At 42.2% G+C, this 16,538-nt stretch overlaps 1 protein-coding gene across 1 annotated transcript in view; it reads left to right on the forward strand.

Moving 5' to 3' along the window:
* LOC126417029 (dynein axonemal heavy chain 1-like) overlaps positions 1 to 16,538 on the forward strand; it is a gene marked incomplete at its 3' end in the record, with an annotated part of 951,942 nt that overhangs the window by 707,159 nt on the left and 228,245 nt on the right. The window contains exon 44 of the mRNA XM_050084920.1: positions 4,956 to 5,061. Coding sequence (XP_049940877.1) covers positions 4,956 to 5,061 — 106 coding nt within the window. The remainder of the gene's footprint in view (positions 1 to 4,955; positions 5,062 to 16,538) is intronic.

Here is a 16,538-nt window from a genome sequence, read left to right on the forward strand (position 1 = left end):
TATAGACTTAGAGAAAACTATTGAGAGTGTTGTCTGTAACACTTTCTTTGAAGTTCTGAAGGTAGCAGGGGTAAAATACAGGGAGGGAAAGAAATTTTTAACTAATATGGAAACCAGATGGCAGTTGCAAGAGTCAAAGGGCATGAGAGGGAAGTAGTGGATGAGAAGGGAGTGAGGCAGGGATGTAGACTATCCTTGATGTTATTCAATCTGTACATTGAGTAAAGAAAACCAAGGAAAAATTTGTCATGGGATTTGGGGGAGAACAGATAAAAACTTTGAGGTTTTCTGGTCACATTATAATTCTGTTGGCAAAGGATTTGGGAGAGCAGTTGAATGGACTGGACATTTTCTTGAAAGGAGGATATAAGATGAACATCAACAACAGCAAAACAAGGATAATGGAATGGAGCCGAACTAAATTGGGTGATGCTGAGGGAATTAGATTAGGAAATGAGACACTTCAAGTAGTAGACGAGTTTTGCTATTTGGGCAGCAAAATACCTGATGATGGCCAAAGTAGAGAGGATATAAAACATAGACTGACAATAGCAAGAAAAAAACTGAAGAAGGGAAATTTGTTAACATCAAATGTAGATTTAAGTGTTAGGAAGTCCTTCCTGAAAGTTTTTATATGAAGTGTAGCTATATGTAGCATTGAAACATGTAAATTAGAGAGATTTAGACAAGAAGAGAACAGAAGCATTTGAAATGCAGTGCTACAGAAGAAATCTGAAAATTAGATGATTAGATCAAATGACTAATGAAAAGGTACTGAATAGAATTGGAGAGGAAAAAAATGTGGCACAACCTGACTAGAAGAAGGGACCAGTTGATAGGACACATTCTGAGACATCAAGGGATAGTAAATTTAGTATTTTTTTTTTTGGGAGGGGGGGGGGGGAGGGGGGGGGATAAAAATCTAACCAGAATCAAAAGGATGTAAGTTTCAATAGTTGTTCAGAGATGAAGAGTAGCGTGGAGATCTGCATCAAACCAGTCTTTGGACTGAAAATGTTGTTGAGACATGTAGTATATGCTGCGAAAGGAGGAGGCTAATGAATGCAATCAATTTCTTCCTTTATAAATAAAGAATCTTCAGAATCTCATAAGTTGGTGTGCTTTCTTTAGCTTTGCATCTACATCCATTCTCCACTAACCACTATTAAGTGTATGTCAGAGGCTACTACCTGTTGTACACGTATTTGGTTGTTTTCCTGTTCCATTTGTGAATGGAGCATGAGAAGAAGGGGTGCATAATGTTATGAGAAGTCTAATCTTTTATTCAAACTCAGGAAGCAGACTATTGTAGGATAGTCATCATCTGCCTTCAGTCATCTGCCAGTTTAGGTTTTCCAGCATTTCTGTGACATTCTCCTAAGAAAAAATTAACTGAAGTCTATGACGTGCTTTACTTATGACCAAATGTATTTGATTATTCCATTTCATATCTCAGCAAATTGTCAAAGCCAGGTATTTGTATTAGTGGACTGATTCCAATGTGAGTCATTGATATTGTAGTCATGGGATACTACTTTTCTGTATTTTCTGTGTGTGTGTGTGTGTGTGTGTGTGTGTGTGTGAGTAGTAGTAGTACAGAGTGGTTTTAAGTAAACTTTCACTACTTGAGTCAGTGTAGACAGAAAACTGCTTACTTTATGGATACCTAACTTCATAGGCATGATGTTCAAACTGTGTTTTGCATGATTTGCATTGTTAGTAGTGTTAGTGTCATGACTTACCATTGGACGCTGCTGGTGGAATGATGATATATCTGGTTAAAATCAATGTGCATCACAGCTGCATTCAGTCATTATGGGTGTGGATAAGGTGAGCAGGCCTTTAATTGTAAAGCTGTTTTATCAAAACAGCAGCAATAGTGTTGCTGCTCTTTGCAAATATCGAAGGTGTGGTCACAAAGATCACCAGATTTGAACCCTTGTGATTTCTGGCTGTGGGGTTGCCTAAAGGATGTGGTTTATTAATAGCATGCTAACACACATTGGAAGTGTATGGAGTGTATGAGTGTAATGGGGAAGGTCACTAGCATCCCACTTTCCCACTTGAGAAGTTTTTGGCAACAGTAAAGCAATCTCTAGTGCAGTTCCAGGCTGTCATGGATGCTGATGGTCATCACACTGAGCAACATTTTTAATCTGGAACCTAAGTATGCTACACAATTAACAAACATTATCCTCTCACATGGATATTAAAATGTGTTTCTTTCAGTGGTTTATTCATTACTTCTGTTATGAATATCCTTACAAATGGTTCCACAAAGTTTTATTGCCCTACAAACATTCATTTTCCATGAGGGCTCTTTCAAGTTGCCAGTCTTTACATCCCTTTGATACGTTAAGATCTCACTGATATCTGAGGTTGCTATTAATACTGTGTGCCAAGTTATTAATGTACCACATGAACAGCAGTCTCCCAATTCATTTCCTTAAGGCAAATCTGAAGATACAGCTAGATCTACTGATTATTGTGCATAATACACTCCTGGAAATTGAAATAAGAACACCGTGAATTCATTGTCCCAGGAAGGGGAAACTTTATTGACACATTTCTGGGGTCAGATACATCACATGATCACACTGACAGAACCACAGGCACATAGACACAGGCAACAGAGCATGCACAATGTCGGCACTAGTACAGTGTATATCCACCTTTCGCAGCAATGCAGGCTGCTATTCTCCCATGGAGACGATCGTAGAGATGCTGGATGTAGTCCTGTGGAACGGCTTGCCATGCCATTTCCACCTGGTGCCTCAGTTGGACCAGCGTTCGTGCTGGACGTGCAGACCGCGTGAGACGATGCTTCATCCAGTCCCAAACATGCTCAATGGGGGACAGATCCGGAGATCTTGCTGGCCAGGGTAGTTGACTTACACCTTCTAGAGCACGTTGGGTGGCACGGGATACATGCGGACGTGCATTGTCCTGTTGGAACAGCAAGTTCCCTTGCCAGTCTAGGAATGGTAGAACGATGGGTTCGATGACGGTTTGGATGTACCGTGTACTATTCAGTGTCCCCTCGACGATCACCAGTGGTGTACGGCCAGTGTAGGAGATCGCTCCCCACACCATGATGCCGGGTGTTGGCCCTGTGTGCCTTGGTCGTATGCAGTCCTGATTGTGGCGCTCACCTGCACGGCGCCAAACACGCATACGACCATCATTGGCACCAAGGCAGAAGCGACTCTCATCGCTGAAGACGACATGTCTCCATTCGTCCCTCCATTCACGCCTGTCGCGACACCACTGGAGGCGGGCTGCACGACGTTGGGGCGTGAGCGGAAGACGGCCTAACGGTGTGCGGGACCGTAGCTCAGCTTCATGGAGACGGTTGCGAATGGTCCTCGCCGATACCCCAGGAGCAACAGTGTCCCTAATTTGCTGGGAAGTGGCGGTGCGGTCCCCTACAGCACTGCGTAGGATCCTACGGTCTTGGCGTGCATCTGTGCGTCGCTGCGGTCCGGTCCCAGGTCGACGGGCACGTGCACCTTCCGCCGACCACTGGCGACAACATCGATGTACTGTGGAGACCTCACGCCCCACGTGTTGAGCAATTCGGCGGTACGTCCACCCGGCCTCCCGCATGCCCACTATATGCCCTCGCTCAAAGTCCGTCAACTGCACATACAGTTCACGTCCACGCTGTCGCGGCATGCTACCAGTGTTAAAGACTGCGATGGAGCTCCGTATGCCACGGCAAACTGGCTGACACTGACGGCGGCGGTGCACAAATGCTGCGCAGCTAGCGCCATTCGACGGCCAACACTGCGGTTCCTGGTGTGTCCGCTGTGCCGTGCGTGTGATCATTGCTTGTACAGCCCTCTCGCAGTGTCCGGAGCAAGTATGGTGGGTCTGACACACCGGTGTCAATGTGTTCTTTTTTCCATTTCCAGGAGTGTAGATAACATGCTGCACCCTCTCTACCAAGAAATCGTCAGTCCAGTGACAAATATGTTTAGTAACCATTAGTATGGTAGCAAGTCATAGGGTTTTCAGAAGTCAGTAAATACTGTTCCACTTGATTGACTTGAGCCATTGCTTTCACAATGTTACGTGAAAAAGTATGAGTTGGTTTTTAAAGGGCTAATGTTTTTGAGGTTTGCGCTGTTTGACATGGAAATTCAAGTTCTCATTAAATTTGACAAAAGATGGATGTCAATAATTTGGATGATAGTTTTGTGATCAGTTCTGCTACCCTTTTTTTTAGGCAAATGTGACCTGTGCTTTCATCAATGTGCAATTTTCTGTTTGAGGAATGTTTTGCATATTATGATCAATAATTAAACTCATCCATAAAATCTCTCTAGGATTTCTTCACTTTTAGAAGTTTCAGCTGTTACTGTCTCTCAAACTAATATCTATATCACTTTTCTTTGCTGTATTCCAAGAAGTAAAATGAGGAAGTGCTTCTGGATACTCCATTGTGAAGGAACACATGAAGGTGGAATACAGTAGTTGTGCTTTTTCAATGCAACTTTCACTTTTAGCTCCCATATTATCCCTCAGTGTCTGGCCACTGACTTTGGTGTTTGGTTAACCAGAATTTCTTCAGGTTTTGTCAATAAGTTTCCACTACAGCAATTTTTTAAGGCTTCACATGTTACCCTTTTGACATCCAAAACATTTAATTTAGCATTTCAGTTTGTGTAGTGCTGTGGTGAATGCTTGTGCGGTAATTTGTATAGAGAGGCAGTATACTGTGGATGATTTCCTCCCATAACTAACTTTATAACTGGGTACCCACCTAAGCAGTGCTTGGTTAACTACTCTTGTAAATTTTAGCCACAGTTCCTTACAAGCTCCTGCTCAGATTTTATGCTTCCAATATTTAATACCACATAAACTCATTGCTTTTTGTTTGACACTAAAAAAGCAGTGTCATATCATTTGTGTTTATTTTTTAAGGCACTGGGACATGTTTCATTTATTTACAGGCAGTAGCAGAGGAAACAAAGATAGTTGTTCAAAAGGAAGAACAGGCAGCAGCTGTTAAAGCTGAGGAAACACAGGCCATTGCAGATGATGCTCAGCGTGATCTTGGTGGGTGTGGTATTATTTGTTTTATTTTAATTATTAGCTATCTTACTTAGATACCAATTCTAGAGGTATAAGTGATATAACATGGGCATTGATATTTCCATTAACTTATTTAAGAGTGTAAGTGGTGATCATAAAGGAAAGTCCCAATTCATAAATGTGAGACAGTTATTTTAATCTTCTTCTAGACTCTGTTTAAGTAACAGCACATTAGATAACTTGTTGCAGAGGTATTGTGTTTGGAAAAATGGCTAACACTGCCAGTGTACACTGGGCCCTCAGGGAATTTCCAAATGCTAAATGAAACCCTGTTTTATATACTTAATGCTGTGCAATGTGTCCGCATGCTTAGCTGAGTGGTAATGTGCTTGCCTCCCATGCAGAGGGCCCGGTTTCGATTCCCAGCCAGGTTGCAGATCTTCTCCTCTTGCGGACAGTGTTGTGTTGTTCTCATTATTTCATCCTCATCCACAGCATGCAAGTCGCCCAATGTGGCATCGACTATAATAAGACTTGCACTTTCCGGCTGAACTTCACCAGTCGTGGCCTCCCAACCAGCAATGCCATATGCTCATTTCATTTTTGCTGTGAAATGTGTTTGGAGTGAAAAAAGTGGGTACCAGCACAGTTAATTGCTGTAAAGAAACATCATAACAAAGATCCTTGTGTATCGGTGTAGTAAATACACCACTCCACAGTGAGAGAGTTCTGTTTAACACTTTGCTGCACTTCACAGTGCTTCCCTCTATCTTCAACCACCACAGGTTGTTAGCTCATGAACTAGAAAAGCTAATAAGATATTGGCTGTAGTTGAAAAGTGACAGTGTTACTTTGAGTGACTCATATCATCAACTACTGTGTATATTGACTGCCCTTATGTATGTATGTAGAGCTGTGCTACTCTACCGTCTTCAATTCTAGGCCGCATTTTTACAAGCCCTACACCAGGAAAATTGTGTGATCTTGTAAGGATAACTTATTTATTTATTTAACATGGCAAGATTAGGACTATCAGGTCCTTTCTTATATCTAACCAGGTGTTCTGTATACTAAGGTAACAACAGTATTATGAAAAGGATAGAATGCTACATACCCGTAAATATGACAAGTTGAGTTGCAGACAAGCACAATGAGAAAACTGTTGCACAAGAGTTTTCAGCCAAAGCTTTCTTCAGAGAGAAAAACACAGTGCACGTCATGCATACAACTGTTATCTCTGTCCACTCCAGTGAGAATGCAGCTGTGTCAGGTCAGATGAAAGCAGTAATCTGGAGTGGAGCAGGGAAGAAGGAGGGATAGCAGGTCAGGGGATGGAACTCGGCACTGCTTGGCAGAGCCTGCAGTGATGAGATGGTGTCGGGGCAATGCTGCCAGGCATATCATGAGTGAGTGGGGGGAGGAGGGGAATGGCAGGTGGAAAAGGAAAGGAGCAGAGAAGGATAAAGGACCGGTGAGTGCACTGACAGAGAACAGCTCCCAATGAAGGTGAGGGGACATGAACTGAGAGGATGTGATAAAGGGTGTGGAAACTGTTGGGTGGAGGGTGTCGCGACAGTAGCTTATCATAGTGTCAATATAACTATGAAAACAATCAATGACTGATAAAATTATTTAATTGTATGGATAAAAAATCTAGTCACCAAGCGGTGGCAGAACATACACATAAAAGACTGTTGTGATAGGCAAGCTTTCGGAGCCAGTGGCTCCTCCTTCAGGCAGAAGGGTTGAAGGGGAAGGAAGAAGGCTGAAGGAAAAGTACTGGAGAGGTCTAGGAGGAGGGGTAGGTTTTGGGAAAGTCACCCAGAACTGTGGGTCAGGGCAGACTAACTGTACGGGATGAGAAGGAAAGTCTTAATTTTTGGGAAGTCCTATAATGATGACAGAATGAAGTGCTTCAACATTTTCTTAAAAGCAGCAGAGCACTGAATTGTGCGAAAAGTGCAGGGTAAATGTTCCACAGGCAGACAGGAGTGAGGATGAAGAAGTTTGCAAACGTTTTTATTCTATGAATGGGCACAGCTAGGATACTAGGAAGGTGAGACCTTGTGTCTGTATTATTGGAGTGTGGCCATGTATGGAAGTGAAACGTGGATAATAAATAGTTTGGACAAGAAGAGAATAGAAGATTTCGAAATGTGGTGCTACAGAAGAATGCTGAAGATTAGATGGGTAGATCACATAACTAATGAGGAGGTATTGAATAGAATTAGGGAGAAGAGAATTTGTGGCACACCTTGACTAGAAGAAGGGATCAGTTGGTAGGGCATATTCTAAGGCATCAAGGGATCACTAATTTAGTATTGGAGGGTAAAAATCGTAGAGGGAGACCAAGAGATGAATACACTAAGCAGATTCAGAAGGATGTAGGTTGCAGTAGGTACTGGGAGATCAAGAAGCTTGCACAGGATAGAGTAGCATGGAGAGCTGCATCAAACCAGTCTCTGGACTGAAGACCACAACAACAACAAGTTGCTACTCAGTCCTTGAGCAAAAGTAATAAGAAGTAGTGAGAGAGCTGCCTTAAAGCATTGCATTAGCAGCCAGGGGCCATTAGGTGCCAGTGTGGTGATGTGGGTCACAAAAACAGACACACAAAAGGGGATTGTGAGATGAGGATAGTTCAGTGCAACAATAAACTGCACCATGCAGTGGTAACTGGGTAGCAAGCAGGTTGATGTCACCACACCAGGGCAAGTATCATGTTATGGGCAATGTGACTAGGTACTGGGGTTTAGTGAAACAAATGCACACCAGAGGCTTATAAATAAGTCTGAAATTTGAAACAGGGGAGGGGCATTTCTCATTGCCAGAGACCAGGAACACCACTATGATACCGGAGCTATGCTGGGCATTGAGACAATTGGAGGTTGCCTGCAGTAGCTGTGGGCTTGAGACAGGGCTGTGCCTGCTGTCAGCACTTTGTTCTTCACAGGACTTGGTGTCACAGCCCTGCCAACCTGACATCTGTGCCTGCTGAGTTTCTCGTAGGACTTGGCACCTTAATGCCAGTTGACATCCAACTCCTGCCAGAGAGCAGTGAGTCAAACCCAATGCAAAACTGTCTCCACCTGCCACAGCGGTGAAGGGGACCGAGTGAGGGGCCACCAGGGCTCTGCACCAATGAGGGAAATGGTGCACCACTGACGTCAATGGCTGTAGCCTCCAGACGACACTGACCTGCCACAGGCCAGCCATCAGCAACATAGGGGCCTGATTAGCATTCAGGTCGGAAGCCACCGCCCATGCATCAGTGCTGACTGGAGTAACTGAGAGAGAGGCATATGTGCCTTCTGAGGCATGACATGTAATGTATTGGAGTTAAAGTCATCCTTTATTGTCAACAATGTTTCCACTGGATCCTCCAGCCCAACACTCACTTCTCTTACTCCTTAGAGTGGTGTCAGGAGCAGCTGCAGCTGCTGACAAGATCAATAACTGTGCATGGTTGGTATATACGACCTTTCAAGGTTGCACCAGAGGCAATTTCATGAGAGGTACTAGTGAGGGCAAGGAAAGAGGCAAAGAAGAAGTGGGAGGATGAGCAACAGGAGAGGGAGTTCAGGTACCTCATGCTCAGTGTGCATTGAGACCAAGGAAATAACTGATATTTATTGTGATTTCTGAATATTGTTCTTTTGTATGTAGTATAGGGTATTAAAACTTTAGATAAGGTTCTATGTTGATTTTAGGGTAGGTTTTATCATTAGTGTGTTAAGACTTGCTATTCAGAGACAGCAGGCTTCTGGGGGGAGGGGGGGGGGGGGGGACAGAGGTGATACAGATTCCTATCCTCAGTTTGTTGTATGGGAGAACAGCCAGAAGAGAAGAATGCTAGTTTTGGCATTGCTATGCCTCTTCACAGGGGACAGAATGGGGCTGCTGCAAGATCATAACCTGAATGGTGGAGTCCTATTTTCCATGCAGATGTAGTGTTATTCAGTCACAGTCCGCCTCCAAAGCTGAGTTGTCAGTGTGGTAGAATGCCATGCAAGGGGCCCGGGTTTGATTTCTGGCAAAGTCGGAGATTTCCTCTGCTCATAGTCTGGGTGTTGTGTTGTATTCCATATCATTTCATCCTCATCGGCACACAGATCACCAAAGCCTTGCACCAAATTACTGGTCTACCTGATGGGAGGCCCTAGCCATACACACCATTTCATTTCATCCAGTCACAGATAGCCATTAAGTTTAGTGTTTAAAGTGTGGAATTTGCAGAGTGAAATTAGGAGGTGGAGGAGGTGTTTTCAGGGGTACAACACTAAGCAGTTTCAAAGGAGCACAGGAAGTTACTCAGTGCATATGTATGAATAAAGGAGCAGATAGCAGACACATAAGGAGATTGGTATGGTACTGCATGAGTCCAGGAGGACACCAGACACAAGCAATATAAGCAAATTGAACAAAACCATGGAGGCTGCAAGGGGGTTAGTGGAGGCAAATAAAATAACTATGGAATGGGAATCCATGCAAATCGTGAACTTAAAGAGCAGTGAGTTAAGTAACATGTGCATGCTTCGACAGCATACTAAGGATAAAAGGATTACACCAGGGCCTCATCCAGCACTCCAAACTCGGATTTGGAAGTGGTACAAACATAGATGCAAGTATCAGGTGCAAGAATAACGATGAAAAAACTGCTGCAGTCCCTAGGATATAGTATCTGGGATGCAAGGATGGAGTTAATGACCTTGCAGGAACCTGTCCATCATGCACTAGATAGGCAGTTAAGCCCACTCTTGCTGTCAACTAAACAGTATCTGAAGGGATTGTGAAAGGTACAATGACAGCTAGTAGCATAGCCAAGCAGCCAGAACTTGCTCGTCTACTATCGTGGTACTATGGTGGCCATAACAATGGATTACGCGGGGTTGTATGTACCAGTAAAGCTACCAGTAGTGAGGAAGGATGCATTGTTTAGGTGTTCCACAGTGCACACTTATCTATTGAAGTTAGTGTCAGTTGGAAAACTTGTGCACTTGAGAGAGGAAGGAATGCTACTATTGGATTGGCAGCAGATGAGGATTGATATGTGGTGATGACAGAGGATGAGCTTTACCAATGTCAGAGCAGGGTACTAAGCATGTGCCTGACTTGCAAGATAGCAGTAGGTGGGAGCACATCATGCAGTTGTTCAGAGGCAATATGGATGCACGTCCTTCTGAAAAATGGGTGACCAAATCAGAACCTTATTTTCAGAGAACAAGTTTTCATTGGATATACTCAGTATACAATATCATAGCAGCATATTTGCGCTGAGCAATGGAAACTCATGGGGGCGAGACGTTTCGAGCTGTGAGGTGGTGGACTGTTAAACAATGGGACTATGTGTGATATTATGGGACCCACATTTCATTTACCAGCTACTATAATGGGGGTTACTCTGTTGAATGTGACATAGCCACAGCTGTATTGGTAAGATAAACCTCTAGATGTGTTGTACAAACAAAATTTACTTTGACACCTGGGAACCAAGCCTGGACTATTCACTAAGTCAGGTGATAGCAACATATGATGGGCAGATCACTGCAAAGTGATTGTTGCAGCATGTGGAACAGTATTGGGCTGGTAGATGTTGGGTAACCATGACAGGTGTAGGAGTTCCTGTCCCCATAGTGACTCTTTGTTGTGCCTAGATTTGATGTATTTGAAATGACAAGCCGTGTGAAAACCCAATGCAGGAGTAGTTCAAGTTCTTGTAGACTGAATTCCCCAAGCAATGGATGAAAGGTATATTAACAAAGTTGCTGATTAATATAGTAATTATGTAGTAGTTAAGAGTAGCTGATTTAGTATTATGTGTTTGATTTAAAGATTAAGGATAAAGGTGATTGCAGTAGAGGAGCGGGCCACAGTAAGAATAAGACCTGAGGGACTCATCTCCATGGAGAGGGGCAGTGCAGTGATGCAACCCAGTTTTTAAGCAAGAGTAATAAGAATGAGTGAGAAATTTGCCATAGGGCATTTCATTAGCAGCCACAGGCTTATAAGGCATTTGTGGCAATATGTGGGTCACTATAACATACACACAAGAGGATTGCGAGATGAGAATAGCTGAGTGCAATAGAAAACTGAAGCAACTGCATGAGACTTGGCACTATGGCCCCACTGTCCTACTGTGTGCACCTTCTATCACCAGTGCTGCATTCAAAGTGACAACTGGTGCCTCAGCACCAGCTACCATGTGACTCCCACCAGAGGGAAGCAGGTAGAATGCTGCACACAACTGTCTCCACACCCTGCTGAGGTGACTGGAACAGAGTGAGGGGCAATCATGGCTCCACACCAGCATGAGAAGTAATGCCACTGATGTCAACAGCCGTGACCTCCAAAGGCTGTCACTCAGTCACAAGCCTGCTGTCAGCATAGCACAGTGCCTGCTCTCTCTTCAGTGTGGAAATAAGTTTCAAAACTTCCTAAGGGTGGTGTAGAGGCAGACGGAAGTCTTGTGGCACTCACCACTGTATTCTCTGTGCAGTTTAAATGCTCATTCAAAATTACACATAATTCTTCACCAGTGAAGACAGATCATCATTCATCTAAGCAGTCACAGTATTTATACCTTTAGGTTAGGTACTTGGCCAGAGCTGGAGGTTATTGGTGTGGAAATGATATTACAGGAAGACAAAACTGATGAAATATCTTTGACATACAAGGAAAACAAATGTAGGCCTAATTGGACCCCTGTGGCACTCCGAGATCATGTTCCCAGTACAATTTTTCATTACCATAGACATCACTTTGCTTTCTGGTTTTCAAGTAACTGTCAGACCACTTCTTCATGGTTATATTTCAAACCACTTCAGTGTTGCTTTCTGGTTTTCAAGTAACTGTCAGACCACTTCTTCATGGTTATATTTCAAACCACTTCAATGCCCTGTCTGATAAATTTAGCTGTCACATTTTTCTGAGCAATATATCAAAGTTGACAGTATAAAAAGATTTGCTGAAGTTTATTAGTGGCAATATTGTGGTTTCACAGTTGTCCATAGCTTATCTCAGGCCATCAGTTACCTTGATAAGCACACTGATTGTACTGTGGAGTTTGTAAAAACTGGACTACTATTTGTCAAATAAGTAGAATCACACAAGTGTTCAGTAATTTGCCCACAAACAATATATTCTATGGCTTTGGGAATGACAGATAGTGTGCTGATTGATTGGTAATAACATGCCAATTGTGGGTTTTCAGTCTTAGCGATAAGTCAGAGTATAATTCTTTTCTATGAATTTGAATGTATTCCATTCATGAGGCAAAAATTAAATATGCCTATTAAGACAGGTATTAAGCTGTCGGTGACATTCTTGATCATGTTTATGCTAATACCATTGTTGTTTATCACTTTGTAAGAGATTCTCACTATCATTGTTCATGTTATGTTTATTGTTGTGTGTTTTAAGTGGAAAGCTTTCTGGTTCATTATGTAGTTATGGTATTCTTGTGGCCGATAGTTCATTGGTGCGTGCAAGTTCGTAGGGAAGCAGCTTACTCACGCCATATAAAATTCATATGCTTTCCATTGTGTGCCAGCCTAGTCCGCTGTAACTAGATATGACATCACGAATGTTGCGCAATATCTGAAAAATAAAGTAAATAATCTGAAAAGTTAATTGCATGTCAGGAGTGATGCTGAACTAATAATGTGTTAAGTTTCAGTTTGGTAACTTAAACGGTTTTCGAAATTTGGACATTTTACATAAATATCATTGATGCAATAGGAAGGAGCTAGAAACTTCAAAATTTATATTCAGATTCCTTTTTCATTGTAATTTAGTAGAAACAGCATGCTGGATCTCACAAAGTAATATTTTGGTTGAAATTCATGATTTCCTGTTTTGTGTCCTAAAAGTTCGGAAGCGAGCTAGATTAAGTAAGTGATTAGATAAAGCTAGGATGTTTATATTTAGGTAGAATGGAGGTACACTATAATAACAAAGATGTGAGAAGTTTCAAAAAGGTAGCTATAAAACTATAGCTGTAGCGTCCCTCCAAAGGGCAAGTTCAGAGTTCATCTATTGCATGTAGTACAATTAAAATAATTCTCTCGTCAAAAGTATTTAACCTAGCCACATTAGAATTTTATTATAGATACTTACCTATGTGCTGATTGCACAATTAAATTGAGAATTTCATTGGCCTTCAGCGAATGAAGCAGTTAATTATTTAGTAAATTGAAGTGGTGTTTTGCTAGCCCAGTGGTTAGTCAGTAAGGCAAATGTTGTCGGCTGCACCTTTGGCAGTCCGCACCATGGCTATATAAATAAAGAGTGTGCGAGCTAGATTTAAGGCCCCAGTTCTCTTCTAGATTCGTATCAGCATGCACTCCGTGTCAGAAACCGCATCGCATTTGTGCAGTTGCCAGGAACAGCCTTGGATGCCGTATTACGTAACTCAATATGCACTTAACAATGAGTTCACATTGTGGTAAAGTGTTAATAGTGGAACGACTTCAGTGATTGAAACTTCCTGGCAGATTAAAACTGTGTGCCCGACCGAGACTCGAACTCGGGACCTTTGCCTTTCGCGGGCAAGTGCTCTACCAACTGAGCTACCGAAGCACGACTCACGCCCGGTACTCACAGCTTTACTTCTGCCAGTACCTTGTCTCCTACCTTCCAAACTTTACAGAAGCTCTCCTGCGAACCTTGCAGAACTAGCACTCCTGAAAGAAAGGATATTGCGGAGACATGGCTTAGCCACAGCCTGGGGGATGTTTCCAGAATGAGATTTTCACTCTGCAGCGGAGTGTGTGCTGATATGAAACTTCCTGGCAGATTAAAACTGTGTGCCCGACCGAGACTCGAACTCGGGACCTTTGCCTTTCGCGGGCAAGTGCTCTACCAACTGAGCTACCGAAGCAAAGGTCCCGAGTTCGAGTCTCGGTCGGGCACACAGTTTTAATCTGCCAGGAAGTTTCATATCAGCGCACACTCTGCTGCAGAGTGAAAATCTCATTCTGGACTTCAGTGATTTATTCTCAGTTTGCATGTGTCGTATTTTCACGTGTTGCCGCAAGACAGACTTTCTATCATTACTAGTGTGGTGTTTGATGAATATTAACATCAAATTTTGGCGAGCATTCACTTTGAACATTTACATCGATAACAGTTATTGAACAGTTTCATCATCTAAGGATATTAGGATCCACGCAATAGACTCTGAACAGCTCTGATAGTACAATAGCTGATAGGGGTAATCTTTTGTCTGGAATTTTACGCTTTATCATTTTCAGAATATAGTGAAAATTGTTATAGTAAACTGCATTTTCTATGAATCCCAAACATCATCCTAAATCCTCAGAGTAATGAACTTCAATAATCAGAGTGGGCACAGTGAACTCTTAATTACAGGCATCACGTTTTTGCTAATCACTTTCTGGTTGCCAACATGGTAGTTAGAGAGCCTGCATAGAGAACGGCAACAAACATACAATAGGAAATAATTCTTTATTTTCCACCTGCCGCCCCACAAGTTGATTGATGCAGAGGAATTCATTCAGTTCATTGCCTGAGACCTGAAAATTGGTTGCTGATTTTGATTTTCCAACAACTGAGCTACAGAGATTCTTCCGCAGAGTCACTGTTGCCATGTTAGTGCATGCATAAGAATGAGCATGCCTAGTTTTGGCATTGTGAATGCATTGCCTTAGCATGCTTTGTAGCTTTTTGTATTCTCTGTAACTGTTGTGTTTCAGAGTTGCCTTATATCACCCATGAGCAGTATCCCTGTTGTTCATCATTTTATGTATTTCTGTTGTCAGCCAAGGAGCAGGAGATTTTCTTACACAGGCTGTGTATAGGGGCATGTATGTTGCATAGAACAGTGAGTTTGTGCATTTTACCTTCAATTGTGGGCTCACTGGTTATTTGATGCCACGAGGTTTCTGAGCAGTTGCCTGTTTGAGTGTCATGATCTATTTGTTTAGTTTCTACAAGTTATATATGCAATTTGATTTCTGGGGGCAGCACAGAGTAGGCCTTGAATATTACATCATATGCTGAGAGGCTGAAGCTGAAGTTCGACCTATATCTGTTATTCTTCCCCCCCTCCCGATCAAATGTATAAGAGTGTGCCTGTGCACTTATAGTGTGTAGATTATAATGGAAGACTGTTCATGTAGTTGCAACTAAAAAGTAGGGATTGTCTCTCAACAAGTCTATGTTCAGGTTTCCCATTATGATATGTTTGTATTGACGCTTATTTCAATGAGCATTAATTCAGCCTGTGTTTCTTTCCTTGGGTTGATGTGCTTAAGACTTTGGGATCAGTTTGTATATAGACCCAACACCCCTGCCATGTTTGTTTGATCAGTCCATCCTGTATGTGCTGGGAAATAAACATATGCAGTGGATATGTGTGGTTTTAGCCATGTTTCAAACAGGATAATTATATGAAAGTAGAGATGGAGGGAGAGTAGACCCAGTTCTTTGTAAAGTGCAGATAAAGGATGGATGTTGGAATGAGCTACTAACAGCTCTGACACATACTGCTGACCTGTTTGGAGGAGGTTGCCTGACAGGTAAGACCTCGAGTATGCCTCTTCCTGCAGAGTGAAGCACTGGCCTGTATTTCTGGGTTGCAGCATTCCTTAACCAGTGGTGCCCAAGAGGTTTATGCCCTACAGCAGTTCTTGCTCACAGCGCTGAAGCAGCTGAAACAAGAGGTTACGATTTTGTGAGGTTAAGGAGGAGTGAGAATCAGAGTATTCATTGTGAGGAAATATATCTGAGATAGTAATTAATGTGAAAAGTTAATCCACTATATTAAAGGATGAAATGCAGTTAGTGTGTTGTACAGTTCAGAGTGGCAAGGGAGAGGTGTGTTATTTACAAGGCTGATGCTGCCAGCAGAGAAAAATAAATCTAACAACTACAAAATTAAAACAGAAAATGGCAGTTAAATTAAATATAACTAAAATAACACTGATTGTAATATTGTTCTTGGTAGTTTGAACAAAGAAGGTGGGTGAGTGATGTGACCAAGGAAAATAGTAATAATTAGTGTGCTGCTATTACAAACAGGTAGAGAAATCTCAGGGAAATTTCATTCATAGCTGATGCATTGGAAGAAATATACTCTATACTCCTTCATGTAAGCCTGTATGGGTCTAATTTAACTCTTGGTCATCATGTAAGATACAATTTGGAGACAGTAACATTAACCTGTATTAGAAACAGGGCATCTCTAAGACACACTCATGCAGACCGATAGGAAAACCGGTAATGAAGTACATATATTCCTCAACTCATGCCGTCTTCCTTCATTAATATTGCTTTATAAAAGTCCCTGGCTAACAAGCAGAAATTTTTGAACCAAGGTTTTGTAAGCAACCTCATTTGTGCATTAATTACTCTTCTGTATGATTTTACTAATAAATCTGGATCAGGATCTGGTCACGTCTAGATTTTTTTTAAATGTGATCATTCTAGCTTAAAACCTTTCATGTGGCTAGTCAGTGATCACACAGTAATTAGATTACATG

This window comes from Schistocerca serialis, chromosome 8, assembly GCF_023864345.2.
Source record: "Schistocerca serialis cubense isolate TAMUIC-IGC-003099 chromosome 8, iqSchSeri2.2, whole genome shotgun sequence".
NCBI classification, from domain to species: domain Eukaryota; kingdom Metazoa; phylum Arthropoda; class Insecta; order Orthoptera; family Acrididae; genus Schistocerca; species Schistocerca serialis.